We start from the raw sequence: 24,335 nt of genomic DNA on the forward strand, positions 1-24,335 counted from the left end.
TCGTAAACAACGTCTTCCTCCCCAAGAATGCAGAGGAACGTCTCCACCTCCTTGTTCGCCCAAGCAAGCGTTTTACGCGACATGTTCATTGTAAAGAATAATACCTCGAGGCTGGAAGTGACGATTCTGTCGACCAATCAACGGAGGGGGTGTGTAGCTCGAATTTTCCGGCACTCTTTCACAGGGACGCAGGAAGTCATATGAAGTGGGGGGTGCTTACTGCTGAATAGAGTGGCGAAGTCACGCCCCTTCCGGTAGGGCTCATGGGACCTATGAGATCGAAAAATATGAATGGGTGTCAATGGAGAGAAAATAATAATTTTCTGGTCCCGGTCTTTATATGCCCTGGATTACACATATGTTGTTTGTGGATTTAAAGGATAACTTGTCATGCAAAGAGTTCGACCGTTTATTGTGCAATTGTTCAGATAAAGGCTGTAGAGAAAACACAACGAGAAAGACTACACGGCTCGTACGTGACGTCACGCTCCCTGCGACTGGCGTGGAGAAGACCGACACTCTTCCCATCGGCATAACTGAAACTCTGCACGTGCCCCGACTTATAATGGTTTTCACCTCTTTCGATGCTTTTATCCTCCCCTTGGAAAAAGCTTCGTTTGTTTGTGAAGTGGGGCAGAGAGATCGCCATCTCTGTGCCGAGTTCCAAGGGCGGGTGTGGTGACGTATATCATATGCGTCGAGAGCAGTGAAGAGCTGTAGTTCACAAAGCGGCCTCACATAAAACCTAAAATTCTCAAACTTCTTCACGAACATTTTTAGTTTTCTTTGCATGAAAAATTATCATTTAAATCCACAAACAACATATGTGTAATCCAGGGCATATAAAGACTGGGACCAGAAAATAATTATTTTCTCTCCATTGACACCCATTCATATTTTTCGATCTCATAGGTCCCATGAGCCCTACCGGAAGGGGCGTGACTTCGCCACTCTATTGTTGAGCGGGGGGGGGGGGGGGTGCAAACGATTGTTGACGGGGGGGGGGGGGGGGGGGGTAATAATAAACGCTCCTGTAACGCGCAGCGTAGTGCGTTATAAGAGCAGCGGCACTGGGTGCTGTATGTAATCGGATGACGAAAAAAAAAAAAAAAAAACGCGGCATTGCCTGAGTTCAAGTGTTGTAGTTGCGTCTGTTGTCCACTAGGGGGGGTGCTACAGCACCCGGAGCACCCCACTTCCTGCGTCCCTGCTCTTTCAGGCGTCTCAGTACCCCAACGGAGGAGTACTGAAGACGAGGGCAAAACGAGTACGGCTCAGTCTGGGTCATGCCCACTTTTGACGGTGGTACCGCACCTTTGCAAACCAAACCGTACCGCACCCTGCAGTGGAAACGCGCCACAAGAGATCACACATATGTGGTTTGTGGATTTAAATAAAAAAAATTCATGCAAAGATACCAGAACATTTTTGTGAAGTTTGATAATGTTAGGTTTTGTGTCAGGCCGCTTTGTGAACTACAGCCCCTCGCTGCTCTCGACACGAATATACGTCACCACCACTCTGGTACAGACATGGCGATCTCTCTGCGCCACTTCACTGCTTTTTTCCAAGAGGAGGATAACCGCATCGAAAGAGGGGACACCATTATAAGTCGGGTCATGTGGTGATTTTCAGTTATGCCGATGGGGAGTTTGTCGGTCTTGTCCACGCACGTCGCAGGAAGCGTGACGTCACATACGAGACGTGTAGTCTTTCTCATTGTGTTTTCTCTACAGCCTTGCACTGAACAATGAACCCCATTCATATTTTACGATCTCAGAGGTCCCATGGGGGTGTACCGGAAGAGGCAGACTTACGAGCTCTATTTACCATATATAGTATAAACATATCCCCGGTTTACCGCAGCTCAGTTTCCGGTCCCTTACTTCCTATAGGCTATGTGCATTAGTTAACAGTCACCGGAACGAAAAAAAAAAAGAATGACAAGAAGAACAATGATGAGTGGATGAATATTGATTTCTGACAAAATACTTGACAAAGCATTACTAAACATCTGAAGGAAACGGGTTTAACCGGAAGTTCTCTCGCCTCGCGCATGGACATATTATAAAATGGACAACGGATTCCTAAATGGCGCCCATTCATTCCTATGTAAACTCATGTGCCGTGTTCAAATATCCATACTATCCGTACTTCATAGCCTAAGTTTGAGTAGTAGGGCGTACCGATTCAGATCGGGCGAAAAATAAGTGTACTGAAAGGACCCGGATGTTGCACTCAAAAACAGTAAAATCGCGAAGTGTGTGGCGATTTTTGTAGTTTTTATAGTTTTGTAGTTTTTATAGTTTTTTTTGTAGCTGCCAGGCGTAAATATGTGATGATTCTCTATATGTTTAACAATTATTATTTTAGATTAGTTTGCCCCTTTTTGACTTTATAAGAAAAGCACCTTGTATATACCTTTTTGAATGTTAAATAGAAATCATAATTACCACTCGTTTTTTAATATATTTCTGTTTCTGAAACGAGAATCAAATGCCCAATATATACACAGACCCATCAGCTGGTGGCAAAGGAGTCTGAAAAATGACCCCACATGGTATCATGGACCTATTATGTGTGGGGGCAATAAATAAGACAGATATGATGGTGCCAGCCCCACGTCAGGTTCCAAAAACAAGTAATACTGAAACTGAATCTCAAACGTCATCCTGAAATGTATTTAACATTGATCGATGGAGGAGGCAGTCAGGTGTGCAGGAAGAGTATGATGGACAGGGATCTGACATGGACAGGGAATTTTTTTATTTAAACATTGAGGGGAAATCAAGCCTACTGTAGGCCTATGTAAATAAGATTAAAGATAGTATGAATGATAACTGTTAATGGCAGGTGTACTTTGATGGAGCAATAATGTTACATGAATAAAAAGCATTTTAGTGATGGGCACCTTTCAGGCCACTTAAGCACACCTTACATGTCTAATTAATAAAAGATTAAAAACACTAGGGTGGAGCGTGTTTGTCACTTATGTGAAAGAGCTTGAAAGCTGGAGTAACGCAATAAGGGAACATAGAACAAAGACTCACATCACAAACTCAGACAGGCACAACATGAAAAAAACACATAAATACATGAAACATGTACATAACTACGAGACCACAGACCCACATCACAAACTCAGACAGTCACAACATGTAAAAAACATATAAATACATGAAACATTTACATAAATACGAGACCATAAGATATGTTTGAGTTTCTCTTGTTTTATCTTAAAAACAAAATACACATAACATTAAGAAAAGAAGGGAAGAAAATAAAAGTAATAATAGATAGAACTAAACTTAGTTAGTGATGGGCATACATTTAAATGTACAAAAAATACAGAGGTCACTGATCGGATGTGCTGTTCAAAAATAAATGGTCTACAAGTCTACAATTGAACAATGTCTTTTTGTAGTTTTGAGTGCTTTGTGCCAACTTGTGCTCCGTCATGCAAGCTCCAAGTGTCACACTGCTTAAGAAACAGACTCCTTCCAACTAACTATTTACGAAAAATGCAATCAATAACTTATGTACAAATAAATGGTTACATTTCAACCAGCAACGAAGTTGGAGTGGCCAACACACAAAAATACACAAAAAATTGCGGAAGTATGCACTGTTCCCGGGGGCTCCCATGGACATAATAAAGGATGGACCACGGACTGGAAAATGGCCGCCCATTCATTCCTATGCAAACTGCTCAGTGGCGCATGGCAACATACAGGAGCGATTTGCTTCCGCGTTATGTGGCCAGGACACGTGACCTAGTCCGTGACGTACCGGATGCAGAGATCTTCTTCGTCTTCTAGTTTAGTGGCGGATCATAGTTTTTCCCCATATACCGCGACCTACTGGACTACTACACAGGAGTTTGTGACAAGGACGTTGACAAGGACAAGGACGTTGGCAAATCATACAAATAAATTCAAAGAAAAAACCAAACTAACGAAACAAAATAAAACAAACTAACAAAAGAAATGAATAAATAAAAATAAAAAATATATATACTTAAGGTTAAATTCTTCTAATTAGGTTAGTATCTTTTATCTAATTTATCAGCAATTTCATTGCCATATATTCCATGGTGGGCTGGAATCCAACAGAACTGAATAACTAAACCAAGGCTTATAATATTTAAAAGAAGATGCTTTACCTCTATCACCAAATCTTCACGTATTGAATTATTTGTTATAAAACTTAGTATCTACAACCCATCTAAGAGCGGTTATTATTGTGGCCATCTCGATTGAGTATACTGATAAAGTCACCCACTCTATATCCATATCCTTTTTCAAATTCTGGAATATATATGCCAATACCACATTGTCCTTTGGGATCTTTAGAACCATCTGTAAATATTTTCAGATATCCATAGAATGAAGTATTTAAATAACTTGAGCAGGCATTAGCAAAACTTTGCTTGGTGAGATGCTCGCTTTTTCGAAATGGAATAAGATCCAGCTGGGTAGGCGCTGAGAGGTGATGCATGAGGCATGATGGTGGCACGGCAGACAAGTAGAGGAGCATGATGGACTGGGATCTGATGAGGAAACAAAAAAAGATTATCTAACTTGATAAAATATACTCTGAAGTTTCCAGTTTCTGCAAAACAGAAGAGAAGGGGTTTAATTAAGGCTTTGTATCATTAATAAGATAGACTGTGAATAACAAACGAAAAAATATAAAAGGCCTGGCTTAGTTTAAAGCCCACTCACCACGTCAAGGTGCAGGCCAAGGGACAGCTACGTCCGCCGTGGAGAGGAGAGAGCCAAGGAAACCTGTGGCCCCCACCTTGGCCTAGAGGCCAGGGTCAGTTGGTTTGGCTGGGGCGGGCTGAGATGGAAGACCCTCATCCCTTTCTTCCTGCAGTCCCTGAGAGGAAGAACAGCCCCGGATGTCCTGCTCATCCACTGTGGCGGCAACGACCTCGGACGCCTGGAGGGAGTTGAGGTTGTTGCCGCAATGAAGCAGGACCTGCAGTACCTCCACCGGCAGTTCCCAGCAATGCAGATTGTCTACTCTACCATCAACGAGAGACGCTGGTGGAGGGCTGACCATCCGGGGAAGCTAAATCACGCTAGGAAATGGGTGAACAGTGTGATGAACGCATTTGTTAGTGTAGAGCTAGGAGGCAACAGCGTAGAGCATCCTGGAATAAGGTTTAACTGCTGTGGTTTATACCTAAAAGACAAGGTTCATTTCACCAATAGGGGAAATGACATTTTTTTAAAAAGCATTTCACAGTCTCTTGAAGCGATAATCCAGAGTGGGTGAAACTGACACTTTTAGGGCCAATGCCTTCAGCCTTCTCCACTCTGAATTGTAATTTCAACAGTTTTCAATACTGTAAAATATAATCCAGGTCCTTAATCTTTATTCGATGATGCTCTTCTCTGCGTATTTGATAAATCAGTAATTATAACCTTTTTGGTAATCATTTGCGTTTATCACACTGTTCATTAATTTCACTGTTCTTCCTCTCATTCCTTTCCTTACTTCTTAGGCTACCTGTCTTTGTTTCCCCTTCCACTCTTCTGCCCCAGCCAAACAGCCAAAAAATGTGTTTTGTTCAAATTTGGGGTGGGGGGTCTTTTAATAAAAGCTTTTTTTTATTGTAACACTTGGTTCAAATCCTATTTCTTACACATGCAGCCATTTGGACACCATTCTATGATAGCTGATAACCAAGGTACACACTGTAATACTATAATCAAGAGGACATATAGGCAGTTCAAATAAAAAGAGATAGAACTTTATTGATCTGGAAACTTCATAAATATGTAAGATTGCTCCATATAATACCATAGTAACATAGTAAACGTATGTAGGCCTAAAAATTTCAGTTCAATGTTATTGCTTAAGAAACAGATTCCTTCCAACTAACTATTTTACGAAAAATGCAATCAATAATTTATATAAAAGTAAATGTTTACGACCAGCAACGAAGTTGGAGTAGCCTACCCAAATATTGAATTGTAATACACCAACATTGTCAACTGTCATACATAGCTAACCATAACCCTGTCATACATAGCTAAACAAGCAAATGAAAATGAAATACCTACCAACGCAACTGAAATGTTAATATCAGACAATTTACAATATTATGAAAATTACGTAGGTCTCCCATAATCATTCAGGTAATCAATACGTGCGTGCCTGTTCCAGCTATTTCAATGATATGTGTGTTATATATCCGTGTTCAACGCCATTCATGTCAAGTAAAGGACAAATCTCAGACTTTGGAAGTTAATGGAGTTAATGGAAGTTAATTCGGAATTTAATTTAATTCGGAAGTTAATGGAGCCGTGCACTTCAAAATAGGATCATAGCAAGGAGCCGTTTGTTTCAGTACGGCTCCTTTCAGCTGCTGTACCCAACGTAAACTGCTAATAAAACGCTTGAGGAGGCGTTTTGAAAAGAAAAAACTTAAAAAAAAATTAGAACAGGGTAGAAATATAATTATGAGCCTTTGATTGATATCCAAACATTTCTTGCGGAGACACAATCCTGTTCCCCACTTGTATTGGAGTGGACGGCGATATCTACTTCTGGGCCACATGAAATGACGGACCCCCGTCCACTCCCAGCTAAACAGCTGCAATACCAGGCTTGGCCTCTGAGCACGGGTGGATTGCGGAAGTATATGCCTGTCCTGGGGGCCTGGGGGCTCCCGCCGTTCTGTCGTGGGAGGAGAAATGATGTACTGTGGCTTTAAGGCCAAGCCTACCTTACGTCCACAAATAAAGACTGCTTCCTGTCACCACTTATATGCGGATCGACCATTACACTTGGAGCCCACGCAACAAGAAGTAAGCAACCTAGTGTACAAAAGTAACATATATTTAATAAATATAAGGATTACTTTGGTTGGGGAAGACTGGACTAACGCCAATTCAGCGGTAATGTTAAGTCAGCTAACAGTCTTGGCTATTATACCGATCGATTATGAAGCGGAGGCTTATAACATGTAACGTACATGCTCAGTGGTATATGTATTAAAGCCTTTTGACTGTTTATCTTTGTGCTGGTTATTGTCTGCAGAGTGTAAGGACAGTCATGGTTGACTCGGAACAGGTCCTGGGCTGTAAGGCCCCGATGGGGCTGGTCCTGGTGCTTCTCCTTTCCAGCCTGCTGGGGCCTCTGGGACAAGTACAAGGTAAGCAACGCATTTATCTATCGAAGTCGGTAACTTTATGGACTCAATTGCAAGAGAGTCTAGCTGTAGACATCCACCCACACGCTCCGGACATCCACCCACAGGCACTTCCGCTGCAGACAGAAACATCCACCCACACGCCGGAAATCGGATAATAAAAAATAAAAATTGGAAAATAAAATAAAAATCGGGCGTTACGATGTGTTTACATAAATGAAAGGGCGTTAAGTAATGTGTTTACATAAATGAACGAAATAAATTAAGTTATAAAATCGGATAAACGCTTCCGGTTTTGGACAGAAGACCTGACACTCGCTGTTTACTTTAAGCTGGAGCTTATGGCTCTTCTCTTTCTGTAAATACACACACCTTATTCAGATTCCCTCTGTGTTATACTGCAATCATCTCAATTTAATATTTGATCGGACACAAACTGATACTCGTATTGTAAAGCTGAAGGGCATCAGAGATTGAGGCTAATAATTATTTTAAATACTATGTATGAGTGGACAGGAACAGTTAGAACAATTCCCCTTTAGCTTCACCTTTTCTGACATATTTATATTAGGTCTAGCTATGTTACATTCTGTTGTCTTAATATCATAAGGTTCGACTGCATTCCAACATAATTTATCATATGTTATTAGCACTTTTGCATTCCTAAATTCTTACTCTGAACCATCATTCATTTAATATCTGGCTCTAATTGTCTATAATATTGTCTTACCTTGTGCTGCTGGACCACCTTATTTGCCCATATTTAAATCCGACAAACTCAAGTCTGTGTTTTAACTTAGCTCTGTGTGTAACCAAAGTGAATAAGTAAAGTCATACAAAAAATCAATACATTGTAAACGTTATAACACTTTATTAAGAACACTCAACAGATAACTGAACTCAGAACCTCAACACACACACACACACACACACACACACACACACACACACACACACACACACACACACACACACACACACACACACACACACACACACACACACACACACACACACACACACACACAGCAATGTCACTGGCTGTCCACCCAGCGACCCAGAAACATGGCGTTGACCCGAAGATCCTCCTCAGCTGCCATGTTAAGGAAGACCTCCATGTCTTCCTGAAAGTCAAATGTGAAGAGCAGGGGGTACTTTTCTTCTTCATCACTTGAAGAATGTATCCTTTCCAGGAGCTCCTGCTGTTCTTTTGCGTCCATGTTCGGAAATGCAGGCTCGACCACCTTCCCCTTGAGCAAACCTGCATTCTTACGCAGCCAGGCAACTCCAGCCACAATGTTGTAAAGTGGCCCCTGTTTAATGGAAAATGAAATGCCACCAAGTTGGAATAATTTTATATTCAATTATATTATTTTTGCAACCAGTTAGTTACTTAAACTAAGACTTGGAACTGTAAGGTTCTACACCCCGGACTGCAGACAAGCCCATCCAGATAATAACACATCAAATTAGACAACAACGGCACTGTGGTGGGAAACATAAATGGAGGGGGTAAGTCTGTCTACAGAGACGAGGACCTGAAAAATTTAAGATCAAAGACGATAAATTCTCACAGCACAGCAAACAATTTAAAGGGCGGTAATTCAGTAGTGGTTGTAGTCTAGACAAATTAGTCCCATCAGAGCATCAACTTTAACTATTATTGGCATATAATTAATGATGAGATATATTTCTACCTCATACTGAACTTTACATCTGTTTCTCTCTCTCATTATATGTTTTATGAACTGTCTGAGCCCCAGCACCCTATTGACTGGGGGACATTGAACATTTAGAATCTGAGACAGGATATTACATAACAGTAATTCATTAACTTTTATCCGTTTTATTACATTTTTGATCTCTTTTACCCCTTTTAACTGAACTAAGTGCTATGATCTCTTAGTTATAAACAGATTGTATGAACTAAACAGGCAGATCGAATATTTAACGATCGATTTTGTCTATAGTATGATATCACACTTCTCAGCCACCGTTGCGGAGATGAACAGCTGATAGGTGCAACTCTAGTTAAAGCGAAACGAGCTGCGTCAATTCAATTCGTGGTAATTATTTTATTACAACTTAACTCTGTTACGACGGAGTATTAGGCCCACACGTGAAGAAAAAAAATATTTTTGCCGTGACGAGATTAAAATCGACACATCGACTTTAATCTCGACGTGTCGACTTTAAACTCGAAATGTCGAGAATAAAGTTGAAACATCATATCGACTTTAATCTCGACGTGTCCATTTTCCGTTCCTCTGTCAGCACGCAGACGCTCCGGGCATCCTCCCAAGCTTGCAGCGGATGACACGAAGTAGTCGGGAATAACCCTGGGGTCATTGTTTGTGGTGTAGGCCTCCATCTAAACAATATAGCGACTAAAACCGTCAATGCAACCACTGATGGCAATGCCGCACTACTACAGCGGATGACTACTTCGTGTCATCCGCTGCTAAAGAGATTAAAGTCGGCATGAAAATTCAACTTTATTCTGGACATTTCGAGTTTAATGTCGACGTGTCGATTTTAATCTCGTCACGGCAAAATATTTTTTTGCTTCGTGGGGCCCTAATACTCCGTCGTAGTTTTGGACTACAGATGACTGTCAAAAGTCCAAATCTTAAAATCGTTTATGCTCCCAACACATCGACAAATCTCTAAAATCGTTTAATAAGACCGACTATAGGCTACACAACGTTTGCAAAAAACATTTGCCTATTTTACAAAAATGACACCTAGCTAGCGTTTGCCACCGTCAGTGTGGATTAAAACAACAAATGCTTCATATTGGTGTAACGTTCTGTTATTTGTTTGATGAAAAAATCTAAACTTAATGAAACCAATAGATCGGAAAAGAAATGCAAGTCTCGTGCATTTATAATTGTATCGCTGTGTTTTGAATAGTCACCTACCATAACCTACAAGTGCAGCTGAGCCGAACGTCACATCTTCGAGCAGTGAGTCCCGTTACACCGAATTCTGACTGTGACCCACCGAAAAGTGTGACCCGAGGGGGCGCTGTTGAATAATGTGCAAATCGCGCTCCAGACATCCACCAGCACGCAATTTCCGGCGTGTGGGTGGATGTTTCTGTCTGCAGCGGAAGTGCGTGTGGGTGGATGTTTGGAGTGTGTGGGTGGATGTCTGCAGCCAGACCCCTCTCCTCAATTGAGACGTTCAAGGGGATGACTGAAGTCGAATAAAACAAGGATTGCTCGTGTTTTAAAAAGCTTTCTTAATCGTCCCATTGTATTATTGCTATATATGTTGTTCAGGTTGTTAGACCTACTACTGTTTATATCTATTGTACATTGGTATTTCTGTTTTTATTTGTATGTTGTTAACTTATCAGGGCATCATTAAAAAGAGAGCCTGCTCTCAATTACTGTACGTTAACACCAAAAGCGAATTGAGCTGCCAAATCACCGAAGGTCATTCACTTTCTATGGGCAAGAGTGACCAAAGCGACACAAGCGTCAAACACTAAAAGGTGAGCGACCAAAAAAAGTTGAAGACGGCTGAACTTGATGCAAATTACTATGAGGCGTTTCAGCGGCAAAACACTGACAGCCAATCGGAATGTAGACGTTCTTTGCTTGCGTGGATCCCAGGGAACACCGAACACTGGCACTTTGGTTCCTACCTACTTTTTTGGTTCCTACTGACTGTACAAAATGTAGAATGAAAAATGAATCGCGGCTGTAACTGGGCACCCGGTGTTGTACGATCCGAGCCCTTTCCATTTCAGAGATCGCCACTGGTAATCTGGTATTCCTGCCAGATTACTGAAAGACGTGTCTAACACTGTTGGCCCATACATTTTAACGTTAATAAACACCTGCCTTTCCTCAGGCTGTGTTCCATCTGTTTTTAAACATGCTATAGTCCAGCCAATTATAAAAAAAACACAACCTCGACCCCTCTGTTCTCTCCAGCTTTAGGCCTATCTCTAAGCTTCCCTTCCTCTCTAAAGTGTTAGAAAAAGTAGTTTTAGAACAACTGCAGCTACACCTGGATTTTAATGACATAACAGAAAAGTTTCAGTCTGGTTTTAAATCACGCCACAGCACAGAAACGGCACTTTTAAAAATCTTTAATGATCTTCTTTTAACTGTCGACTCGGGGAGCTCTGCTGCGCTCGTGCTTTTAGACTTGACTGCTGCCTTTGACACAGTCGACCACCAGATTATTTTATCCCGCCTGGAACTAACTCTGTGTTGGTATTACTGGAAATGTCCTAAAATGGTTCAAGTCATATCTGTCCAAGAGAACCTTCTCTGTTCATCTAGGCCAGTACTCCTCAGCTGCAGCCCCACTAGTCTGTGGGGTCCCCCAAGGCTCCATTTTATCTCCAATTCTTTTTGCGCTATATTTGCTGCCCCTAGGTTCCATTTTTAAAAAACACAACATTTCGTTCCACTGCTTCGCAGATGATCTACAAATATACCTGCCATTAAAATCAATCAAAGAATCAACAAATGCATTGTCAAACTGTCTGAAAGATGTGAAAACCTGGTTGGAACTTAACTTCCTATCACTAAACAATGATAAAACCGAAATAATTGTTTTTGGCAAATCCGAACTGCTGGATGGCATCGACAGTGTTCTTGGTCCCCTTGCCACCTACAGCCGCCCTGCTGTCAGCAACCTCCGAGTTATTTTCGACAATGGTTTTAAATTTAACAAGCAAATAAGCTCAGTCGTGAAGACAAGCTTCTTCCAGCTGCGACTCCTAGCGAAAGTAAAGCCGTATCTCCCACTGTAATGGCGAAAAAACCATGGTTGGGTTTTTCCTATAACCCCAAGATCCCAAGTTGTCCTTTTGCCACACGGAGAAAGCTGGTGATGGCATTGTTTGACGTGCAGTTTGTGTCCAAAAAAGAGTAAGAGTTTGACTGTCCAAGGCCGTCCTTTGGCCGTCATTTATTGTAAATAAAATATAACAAATTAAGGATGCATATATATCAAGTTGCACAGTTCACAAACAGACGGTCAATAACTGTATCTGCTTGCCAGCCTTCACCACGTCATGCACTTCCGTGGCCTATTTAAAGGGTGCACCATCAGCACCTGTCGCAGGTGTGCACTCAGCAAAGGTGGGAAAGAAGGAGAAATTAGTGAGTCACTCAAATCATAAAATACTTAAATGCGGCTCCTACACCCACCAAAGGACTTTGAAAGAGTCATTCACCTGTTCGTAATGTCCCGTCTAGACTACTGTAATTCTCTATACTTTGGTGTGGACAAATGTCTGCTCCGTCGCCTGCAACTGGTCCAAAATGCTGCTGCACGTCTCCTCACTGGAAAAAGGCGATATGACCACATTACCCCTGTCCTGGCCTCTCTCCACTGGCTTCCTGTGGTTTTTAGAATTCAATTCAAAATTCTGTTGTTTACTTTTAAGCTACATGGGCTGGCACCTAAATATATGTCAGAGCTGGTCCGCATCCATGCTCCATCTAGAGAAATTCGGTCAGCTCAGCAGATGCTGCTGGATGTACCCAGGTGCAGACAAAAAACAAAAGGCGACAGAGCCTTCGCTGTGGCCGCTCCTAACCTTTGGAACAGTCTCCCCCTGAGTCTGAGATCTGCCCAGTCCATAGAACAGTTCAAAACACAACTAAAGACTCACTTTTTTACATTGGCTTTTAATACAGATTAAGATTTTATTTTATCTTATTCATTGTTGTTGCTAATATGCAATATTAAGCCTTCTTGTTCTTTGTTTTGTTTTTTATATTGTATTTGTGTACAGCACTTTGGTCAACTACTGTTGTTTTAAAATGTGCTATATAAATAAACTTGACTTGACAAAAAGGCTCTGGCCTAAATTCCTAAATTCACAATAAAAGCTCATTGACCGCCCTTTCAAAAATAAGAGTACGTTGAGATGGCTGGCCCTGGGCGTGGTTGGTTGGTCTGGTGCGTGAGTTAATGAAACGTTTGAGATTATTGTAAAATAGGCGTGATACATGCCTGCTAACCGAGATCCTAGTATACTAATCTTCCTTGCTCTGAATGGGACGATCTCGTTTTCAATTATCGAAAATACATAGGAAAGGAATAATACGTTGTTCAAAGGAATAATGCACGCATAATAATGCAATAATAATGCAAATGAATGATGCATGGAACAAACGTGTCACTTCAATGCAGTCGGTTTCTGTACGGTTTCCGTGCGGTTTAGCACTTTTACCGCGCCATTCTAGGGCCAGTTAGTGGCCTTCTTGGCTTTCCATACTGCTGCAACCCCACCCTAGCGGAAAAACTGGGGGAAATTTGTGGTTTTGATTCTCTTTTTGAGCTTGTTTCAGCCTGATTACACTCTAGCTGGCTCAACCGAGATGAGAGAGAGAATGGAAATGGTTATTCTTGATTTGTTAATTTATATGTCGTGCTGTTTTAATGAAAAGTCGGCTGAGATAACGTTTTAAACCATACTATCGAATGCCATGTATCTTCAAAGATAGGCCACCAACAATTGTAAAACCAATTAAAAACTTCTTGGAGAATAATTTCAGCTCTGTTTTTCTGAATGAACGAGTTTATTATCTCGCATAGGTTTTCATGGGAAATTATTATTCCGCTTTTGACTGAATAACGAGATAGCTCCAAATCCCAAGAGGAGCTCTATTTCATAGAAGCAAATATGTCCTGCCAGTTTTATTTTGGTTATGCATTATGCTTCCATAGTTGGGAGATGCCCTTAAGTATTAGTAAGGTAAGGCATTGTTATTAGTTGCCCGACTTTGCGCAGGCACCTCAGGGCTTAGGGTTAGGGTTAAACCCGTCTGATCTGCTGAACATTGCAGCGTTTTTCCAGGATCAACGCCGTGGTGTGGGCCCAAAGCGCAGCTTCTCTTGGGATTTTGAGGTAAAGCGTAATGCATTCATTTGAGAAATCTAAAGAGATACCTCATGCTCCCAAGAGAAGCTGCGTTTTGGTCTGAGTTGTATCCCCGTTGTGACCTCCGAGGCGACGCCACTGGCCTTCACTGCCCTTTGTCTCCCACTTGTGTGAGACAAAGGGCGATTTGTGAAAACATTCACAAGCTCTGTTGATACAGAGTGGGGAAACCCAACCCCCTACTCTGTCACGAATAACAATGTCCCTTCATGTTTTCTTCCATAACTTATAGTAGCGGAACATTATATGAGACTGAATGAACCGTGTTTTATTTCTCCCACGGTTAATTTACTTTGGTACATTCTTCACCGATCGGTACTTCACTAATTTCAAACACTTTTACTCAAGTGCATTGTCTAGAAAACATTTCTAGAGCGCTTCTGTTACTTTAGTTTAAAATGAAAAATCTGGATTTATATTTATAACGTAGGCTATTTCAAAATGTAATCAAAGCACAAGGAACCAATTATCCAAACCAGACCTCGCGGTCCGTCAGGTGATGCCAGGCTAATGATGTCCTTGATAGGATATTTGGAGACAAATGTGGACATTGGACAATATTTCAAACCTAACCCTTACCGTTGATATTGATATTCAATCCGTTTTTTCCTCATATCAAGGACTTTGTGGATAAAAACTGTTAAGTCTGGATGAAAGCCAGAACAACCAGACTTAAAAACAGTTTTTATCCACAGGCCATCAGGCTGCTGAATGACTCTTTCAAACACTGATGACACCCTGTATTTGCACTATATTCAATACTGTGAACTGTATTTATTTTCAACTGTGAGCTTCATTTGCACTAAGTACTTATCTACTAATAATATTCAACATCCAATGTATATATTCAAAATGTCCATATTTCAATGTCTTCCAAGGCCTTCTGCTGTATGCAAACATTGCATGTGCTAAACAGCACCTTATATTGAACTGTTTTTGTTTAACTAAATTCTGCTCTTTGTACAGATATTTTTAGTAGTTTAGTTTATTTATCTATTTATTTTAAGTATTTTTTGTGTGAAGGGAACTTGCAAATTAAGAATTTCATTTCCCAGTGCAAACTATGTTTCCATTGTGTATATGACAATAAACAATCTTGTATCTTTGTGAGGCACTCAGGGAAATATGTGTGAAACATTGCCACGTATAAACAGGACCAATCTGAATTAAATCAGCTCTCAATTACTTATTGAGATGAGGAAGCAAAAACTAGGGAATACTGGACGTCAAACCGAATTCTTCATTGATCCTGTCAGAAATCCAAAATGTTGGTTTACTGACATAAAATCATACATTTGTGGTAATACTCAATGCAGTTGTCCGAAAGGCTTCCTTTTCTGCTCTGCATGTGAAAGCAGCCTCGGGTGACAGATAATGTGGAGACCATGACCTGTTCATCAATGCACAACACTGTAACACTAAACAGTTATTAAATGCTAATGAGTTATTTAGCCAGGAGGGATGCATCATTACAATAGCCGGTCCGAGCAGTGACTCAATGCTGAAATTAATCCATCCAGTGTCGTTCTTCAGCCCAAGTCCAAACCTGATTTAATCTTAGGGATTTAAGTGCATTTAACATGGCAAGAACATCTACCACTATTACTCAAGTAAAGAATGGAATATGCTCTTGAATCTTGAGTACAAATGCCAATGTGGTCCTTTGACTTTTACTGCAGTAATTCTGTGTCTCAGCTTTTGTACTTTACTTTTACTAAAGTAAAATATCAGAGTTTACATTGTTTCACGAAGGAAGATCCCATAGACCAAGTAGACTAACATATGTGCTTTCCTGCTAATGTTGAATATGCTCATGTATTCGTTTTGGCTTATTGTGCCAAAATGAGAACTAAATTTTGTCTTATTGTGCTTTTTCCATTTAGCTCAAGATTGTGAGAAACCTATGAGAGACACCATGACTTTAATAAATGAAGACATCCAGAAAGATTTTCCAAACGGATCATTTGTAACATTTGAGTGTGCAATGGGATACAGGAGTACTGGAGGATCTGGTAAAACCACTTGTGCGGCTGGGACATGGACACCTTCGACACTTAGATGCGAGAGTGAGTACTATTTGTTTTAAATGTTTACTGCACTGACACAGGGACTATAACTACATTTTTGGTGAACCAGCCACTGTGTCTGGTGGATGAAAACAATTAGCTGGAATCCCGTAGCCCTCATATTGTAAGTAAGCTGTAGGCTCTTTGAGAATATCTGTAACGTAATGAAGGAATAAATATGAGAATTTGGGCCATGGACTGGTTTGAGAAAGCCATTCAGGTTTTGTACTCAATATGCCAAATATGGATGATTTCTGCTGTTGGGTGCAAGAATGTCAACACTGCATAGAAGATAAATCTACTCTGCCAAAATAAATGTGTATAAACCAGACACATGGGAGATGTCACGGAGGCTAAGTCCATATTGTTTTGTCTTTCATTTAACATGACATTACAATTTAAAATTAATTAATGTCAAGTTGTCCTTTCTTGGCACTTGTGTGTTTTTGATAAGTTAAACGGCAGTGTGACAGTGTCACAATATGGAATGGCGTGTTTTTGCTAGGGATGGGAATTGAATTTGTCGTTTTTTTGACACTGATGGCATTATCGATTCTTCCGATTGATTTGATTTCATGATAGATTCCTTATGCCTTTTCTGCTAAGCCTGCCTGCATGGCATTAATTATAACAAAGAATTACTAGCCTCGGTAACGGTCGTCATTTTACAACAACAAGCATTTTGTATTATGTTATGTACTTTGGTAAAGTTTTGAAGCAAGACTAATTTATAGTCCAAAAATAAAGCCAGTCAGTACAGTGATTGGTTTGTCAAGTGCAGGCGAGTGAAACTCTTAGTAAAATAAATTAGGAGTCCTAAATTTATGTTTGACGGCACTAGCTCAGGAGGTAGAGCGGGTTGGCTGGTAACCGCAAGGTTGCTAGTTCGATCCCCGGCTCCTCCTAGCGTGTGTCGAGGTGTCCCTGAGCAAGGCACCTAACCCTAACTGCTCCCGACGAGCTGGCTGTCGCCTTGCATGGCTGACTCCGCTGTGGGTGTATGAATGTGTGTATGAATGGGTGATTGTCTGGCAATATTGTAAAGCGCTTTGGGTGGCCACTGGTTACAGATAAAGCGCTATATAAATGCAGACCATTTACCATTTGACACGCCCATTATTTTTAGGAGTTTCTCCTAATTTTGTCACCTATTAGTTTCTTTAGCCCTAAAGGTGCGAACACACCAAGCGCGTACCATACGCAGCTCATACGCCCCTAACGCAGCTAAAATGTTGCTTGACCATTTTGTGTCAAAAATGGTCCTACGTACGCAGCTACGCGCCTGTGGCTGCGCTGGATTTAGGAGTCAGAGGAAGGAAACCCAAACGCCGCCGTGTTTGGGTGCATGATAGAGCTTGGATCGGGTTAGATTAAATAATCTCGGATATAAATAACAATAATCGGGTTAAATAACTTCACATGGTGTGTCTGGTGTGTTTCCAGCATTCGTAGTGTTGATCGGCAGAGAAATAGTCCGCCAAGACGTTGAGGTTGCTTAGCAACCAGAGACTCTGTCCATGCAAGTGAACGGAGCGTTCACTCTTCGTCATAACTATCAAACCAAACATCCTTCACATTCACTGAGTGAACATTATGAAAGTAAAATGCACATTTCTCGCTAAAAATGTTTCCATAAACTCATTTAATGGCGTAACTATGTTACTATTTCCACCCAGAATAAAGAAAGATGTCGGCCGTATGCTTCTTCCATGTTCTGTGCAAGGGTCACTACTCTCTGCCAGTGACGTCGGGTCAAGCTCCACGCTGATTGGCTATTGCGGCTAAGTATCACATGTATGAGCGTAAAAAGTTAAATTTTTTGAACTCCTTGCGTACGCGCGTATATGTACGCGCGTATATGTACGCGCGTATATGTACGCGCGTATATATACGCGCCTCATACGCCCCTAACGCGAGTAAAATGTTGCTTACATGCATGTAACGCATGTACGCGCCTCATACGTGCGTAAACCAATGGTTCCCTATGGAAAAATTGCCGATTTTATACGCGTCATACGCGGGTAACGCGTTTGGTGTGGCCGTACCTTAAGATTCTTTGTGAATACGGCCCCAGGTTTATGTAGAATCTTTATAAGCTTACACTGGTGTAACTATTACTAACTTATTTTCATGAGTACACGATGTGTGTACTTGATGAGATTTGGACTAGGGGTGTGCACGGGTACACGTGTACACGTGTAACCGGTTAGTAAATCAAAACCCTTTTCGGAAAAATCAGTACATATTTATAATTTGAAATTTGTCCCAGCCTTTATACCACAGACACTATAGAGTTTATAGCATATAACCGCGTTTTCTGATTACCGTTTAGTGAAACCGTAAGTTGACAACATCCTAATTAACACCGCAACTGCAAATGAACCCCACGGAGATAACCATGGCAACCGGTCAAACTAATTTTCTTTTTGCGATCATTCTGCGCGCGCATCCGCCGTGTTGATAAACAAATAACCCTATTGAACGAGGTTAAACCGAGTGAGCGCGACTGCAGTCCACTTAAAAAAAAAAATATATATCATTAATTAATTAAAAAAACTGTTAACTGTGTACACGAAAGAAATGGGGTCGTGTAACCGTTTACAATTTTTTGTAACCGTTCACACCCTTAATTTGGATCATGTATCGGTTAAGATTTTTTTGATATTTCTTGCATCCCTACTTTGGACTATTTCTTCCTCTATGCTATGAAGAGTTCAATGTTTTGAAATGCGCATGTGCAACTGTCAGACAAACATGCTGGCATTGATGAAAGGGATTGAAATGCTCAGGTTTACTACAGATATCATAATTTTGTTATTACAACTTCTTGCTCTGCTCAAGTATTTGTTGTAATTTAACTTAATTTAGCCTATTTTTCCATCATGGGTCAAAAGGAATAATGCAGACTACGTTTTTTGAGATTGGTCTAATATTGAGGGAGAACACTCTCAGATGTCATGTGCAGCTCACTGACGTTTTCAATTATCTTCCTGCAACAACTCCACTTTCATTGAGCGAGACTCGCTTGGACGCAATAACAAACAAACCATAATCAGGTGAAAGGCAAAGAGACAAGTTTCATTCATTTTTAGGGATCCGTTCCAAAATGATAGAATATAATCTGAGTCAGTGGCAAAAGCCATCACTTTTAGAGGACCAACAGCGATGAGTGATTTTGCCCCAATGGATTACCGCCCGTTTACGTCGAACAGGGCTGCAACCAAAATTATCAGATAATCCAGGTTGAAAAATGCAGAGGTTTCCTTTTGTTTCTCTCGTATTCTGAGGCTGTATTTTTGATCGCTTTACTGTAAATCTGGACTTTATAATTTATATACTGCAGCTATTTTCTCCCATTAACAATTTGGAACCAGACATTTTCTCAAGAATAAAATGAACCCATCTAGGTAATTTCCCTCAAATCTTCTAAGTCTTATTCAGACCGTGAATACATAACATACACATTTAAGGCTGCTTTCGCACTAGGGCTGGGCGATTAATCGAATTTTGATTGTGATTTCAATTTTGGCGTAAAACGATCACATACTAATATAATCAAATTTTCTTTAATTATTAGTATTTTTTTATTAATGATTGCCTATTATACTACTTTTCTGGTCTTAATTTCTTTTTAATGACTCCTATAGAGCAACCTGACACGAATCACAGCACAAAAACCTATGTAGATTTTCGGGAAACTCTTCCTCTCATCTGGGCGCTTTCTGCATTCTCCGTCAACGCTCGGTTTCGTCCTTCTCTGCCCCCTCGCCCCCCTCCTGCCAACCCCACTCTGTTGTGATTGCTTACCTTACAGAAGACCTGCGAAGGGCATTACCATACATGGAAAACCCGGATTGTTCTACTTAAATGAATCCCGGAAATTTGATCAAATGAATCGTCACAGGCATCCCTACTGTCAGCAGGGAATATGTCTAAATTCATGTACGTCATTATTTGACACTTTAGTATGGTTAAACATGACTATAAATCATTATAACAACGTTTAAAGGTCATAAAAGTCGAAAAGCATAATAGGTGCTCTTTGAATGTTTTATAGAAAGAACAGCTGGAGATATATAACATTTTCTCTTTGACCATTTTGGGTATTTCTTTTAAGGCGAAATTTCAAAGTTCTCAGTTACAAAGTGTTTTTGGGGATTGAGATGCTGAATAAATACATCATGTTTTTAAACTCAAAAAATAATCGTTTGAATAATTATGATTTCAATATTGACAAATAATCGTGATTATGATTTTCTTTCCATAATCTAGCAGCCCTAGTTCACACCTCACCTATTCAGACAGTTTAAACCATGGATTGTTTTTCCCCTCGTAGATGTTGCTTTAAATCAATATTTATGGTCTTTTGACTTTATTATGTGCTTTTGTGTTTTTTTGCAGAGTTTAATTGTGGGAGCCTCGAGCTAGTTAACGGGCATGTGGAATACAGTGAAGGAACCTCATTTGGGAACGTGGCTACATTCTCCTGCAACGACGGGTTGGTGATTAACCAAGTTTTATTTATTTGCATCCCCATTTGGTTATAAACGTTCCTTCAATATCTTGTAGGAATGTAAAATATCAAGGACGTTATTGGATTGGATTCGGTAGATTAGATGTGCACTTGAATTAAATTAGGAGGGCTAAGGAGTTGTTGACGGTTGTTTTTAGACCTACATTGTCTGGCCACAGAGATATTCAATACTCTGGGAATGGAAACCGTGGAGGTAGGTATGTAGAATGAGGTTATCTCAATCTATTCCCACTAATTAATTAACTTTTTTGGGTTAGGGTTTCCTTGCTAGGGTTAAGTACAGTGGCGGTGGGTCAATATAGGGCGCTTGGGCGCCGCCCCTCCGTGAAATATTCACTTGAATATATCTGCCAACTATTAATCAACTTTTATCATTACGAAATAAATCAACAAAAATACATAGCGTTTATCCTTGTTTAATTGTGTGAAACACTTGTCACTGCCAGCAACCATTTAAATGCGTCTGAACGTCAATGATTTGGGCTAGGCTAGTTATTGGTCATTCGAAATAAAGCCCTCCTCCAAGTCAGGGGCGCCGGCCATGTTGACGTCAATGTAAGCTCGCTAAGTTTTTGCTGTCTATCAAGCCGAGACAGCTTTTCATTGATGCAAGAAAATTCGCCGTCGGGTCGCACCAGTGTCACAAAAAATGGACGCTATAGGACAGTGATCATGATTTGTCTCAATATCAGAATAACAACAATTGGTCAAATAGCAATGGCTGGTTGAATGGCCATAAAGTAGGTCTGTAAATGCAGTGTAAGCTTGTCCAGGCCCTGCAAGTCAGGATGTAGGTTATGAATCTGAATGAATAGTAAGTAAATAGGTAGTAGTGGCCATTCCCAAAATGCACCAGAATACAGAAAACGTTTATGGGGGGGGGGGGGAACCCCAGGCGGCCCTGTCTATTTCTTTGCTCCACCAACATTTTTGATCACCAGCTGCCACTGGTTAAGTACTGTACCTTGCAATATGGGGAAGTGATGATGAGGCAAAGACTCCTCATGTGCCATGCTAAGAATTACGAGCGACTGCCACAATTTTACCTTTACATCTTTTTTTCCTGATCAGTAAAAGCTATTAACTGTAGTACATTTTAGCAAAAGTTATGCCTTATTCTTATTTACACACATTTATGTCGTACTTTGGTGATCTATGAAGTATCTTTAGAACATTTCTAGGTCATTTCCAAATGATGTACCACAATAATCCAATACTTTTTTTGTTATGTATGATCACGTACATTTTCTGTATGTCTTTCTTTAAGGTACATTTTGGTGGGGGAGAGCAAGCAATTAACCTGTGGAAATACACAATGGCTGGGCAGAATGCCGACCTGTTCAGGTTTTCAATCATATAAAGCATATTTTTGCACATATTTAGTTACCATACATTTTCGAAGCCCCCCCCCCCCCATATCTAATATCTATCTTGTTTTTTCAGTTGTAAAATGTGAATCACCGCCTTCAGTTGATAAAGCTGAAGGTCCATCTCCAAAACGGGATTTCTATGATTTTGCAAGCGTTGTGAGATACAAATGTCAGAAGGATTACACCATGAATGGCTCAGCATCACTTAAATGTTCAAGCAATGGAAAATTCACACCAAATCCTCCAACTTGTTTAAGTAGGTTATAATGTTTTCGGCAGCTTTCCTTAAACCTGTCTTGATGAGTTGCATACTCTCGTTGAGAGAGTAACCAGGGAACGCATCCATGTTAACGCATTTCTATTACCATTTTTCTGCAGTGGTTCGCTGCAAAGCGCCGTTTATTCCAAATGGTTCGCATAAGTCTGGAGCCCGCCCTCCGTATGTACACATGAGTTTGGTTGAGTACGAATGTAACCCTGGATTTAAGATGGAAGGGGAGGGGGCCATGACCTGCCTAATGAACAGCACATGGTCATCAACGCAAGAGTGCAAAGGTAAGGGCTGCTTATAAATGAAGTTGATATAAAATTACCGCATTTGTTTGCTAATTCTGTGTTCCAAACAATTTATCCGACCACAATATGGCAGTTTTTGGGCTTTCCTTTGGAAATGTTTGAACTTCAGTTCACGCAACTAGTATATTGTTGGCTTTTTAGTTTCTGCCGATATTTTCTTCTAGCAATTATCATCACCACAACCCCCACTACCACTACTACCACCCCTACCACCCCTACAACCATGACCCCAAAGACCCCCGCCACCACCCAAAAAGACGGTAGCGTTGTTATATTATATTATATTGTATATTATTAGGGGTCCACCAATACAGTAATCTGTAAATGTGTGAGACAGTGAGACGATTTTACCCACACCAACGGTGAAGTCAACCACACGGGCGACATCAGGAGCAGTTAGGGTGAGGCGTCTCGGCACTCCGGGGAACCGGGGATAGAACTAGCAACCTTCCAGTTACCCCACTCTACCTCCTGAGCCAGATAGGTTCCAGAACACGTGACCGTCGTAGCGAGGGAAGGCCTACGAATAAGGTGGTCTGCTCCAATGACACGGCATAATTAGCGCTGTTTACACGAACAGAAGAGACACAGGTGCTGTCGCGGATTACCGATCACCATAACATATAGAATGATGCGTTTGGCCAGTTTGATGATTGCTGAAACGTTGAGGGGAAACTATGTCTGAGGGATGTCTCCATTATATTATTCCATCACTGGGATATTAAGACCAAGTGGAACCGTACCTTTTTTTACCTGTGGTTCCTAAATATGCATAGACATAAAAACTTTAAATGTGCATACATTTTTTTAATACTACAGCGTTGAAATTTGATCTACCGAACAAAGAATATTCGGGCTCAGCCATAGAGATTAAAACCAATATCGGAGATATTGTTGTGAGATGCAATATCTCCTATCTATTAAGCTGCTATCTTGATATTAGGGTTGTTGACAGATGGAGCCGTCGCGTCTCTATAAGATAATTAATGGATTATAATTAATGAATCTATAATCCTGACCCTAAAGTACTAACTGATACAGTGATGCTGAAGATTTTCAACAAGTTTGGAGTGAAAAAATGTGTTAAAAGTATTACAAATTAAAGTATTGGTGTATCCTATTAAACACATTTGCCGTGTGTGGTAAAGTTTCCCCTTTACCTGGCTGCCTTTGACATCAAACCTTTAGGGCTTGGCTGTATGCGTGTAGCATGGTTCGATGAATGATCCTTACTTACTAATTTAGCTGCACTAGCAAATGATTGCATACCATGACTGTGTTCATCCAATGTCAAATGTGTCAATCACCAATGTTCACAAGTGATGATCATTATGTAATCAGTCAGACGATGTTCGATCAAGTAAAATGCATCTTTGTTTCTGTGCTTTTGATTTTAGTTCTCACTGTTGATCCAACAAGTTCTCCCGGTAAGTCATGTCATTAAATATATCTGCAAGAATTGTTTAAACAGTCATTGAAGGCATTTGAACCCTTGTCGTTTGGCTCATACGGGGTGAATGTACAAACCCACACCAAAAAGACATCCATTTCCTCCTGCTAGTGCCCTTACGCCTGGTCCCAGGCAGTAGGCCTAGACCCTGGCACCAGGCGGTAGGCTAGGCACCAGGCGGTAGGCCTGGACCCATTCTAGTAGTCCCCCCGAATGCAATTATTTACCCTAAAAAAGCATGATACGGGATCTTTAAAT

The 24,335-nt window shown here is 40.7% G+C and overlaps 1 protein-coding gene across 1 annotated transcript in view; it reads left to right on the top strand.

Annotated features, from left to right (window-relative positions):
• Positions 1–24,335, top strand: part of LOC132471725 (membrane cofactor protein-like) — a 63,197-nt gene that overhangs the window by 35,630 nt on the left and 3,232 nt on the right. The window contains exon 9 of the mRNA XM_060071349.1: positions 24,025–24,054. Within this exon, the coding sequence (XP_059927332.1) occupies positions 24,025–24,054 (30 nt within the window). The remainder of the gene's footprint in view (positions 1–24,024; positions 24,055–24,335) is intronic.

The sequence above is a fragment of the Gadus macrocephalus genome, chromosome 1 (genome assembly GCF_031168955.1).
Source record: "Gadus macrocephalus chromosome 1, ASM3116895v1".
Taxonomy (NCBI): Eukaryota; Metazoa; Chordata; class Actinopteri; order Gadiformes; family Gadidae; genus Gadus; species Gadus macrocephalus.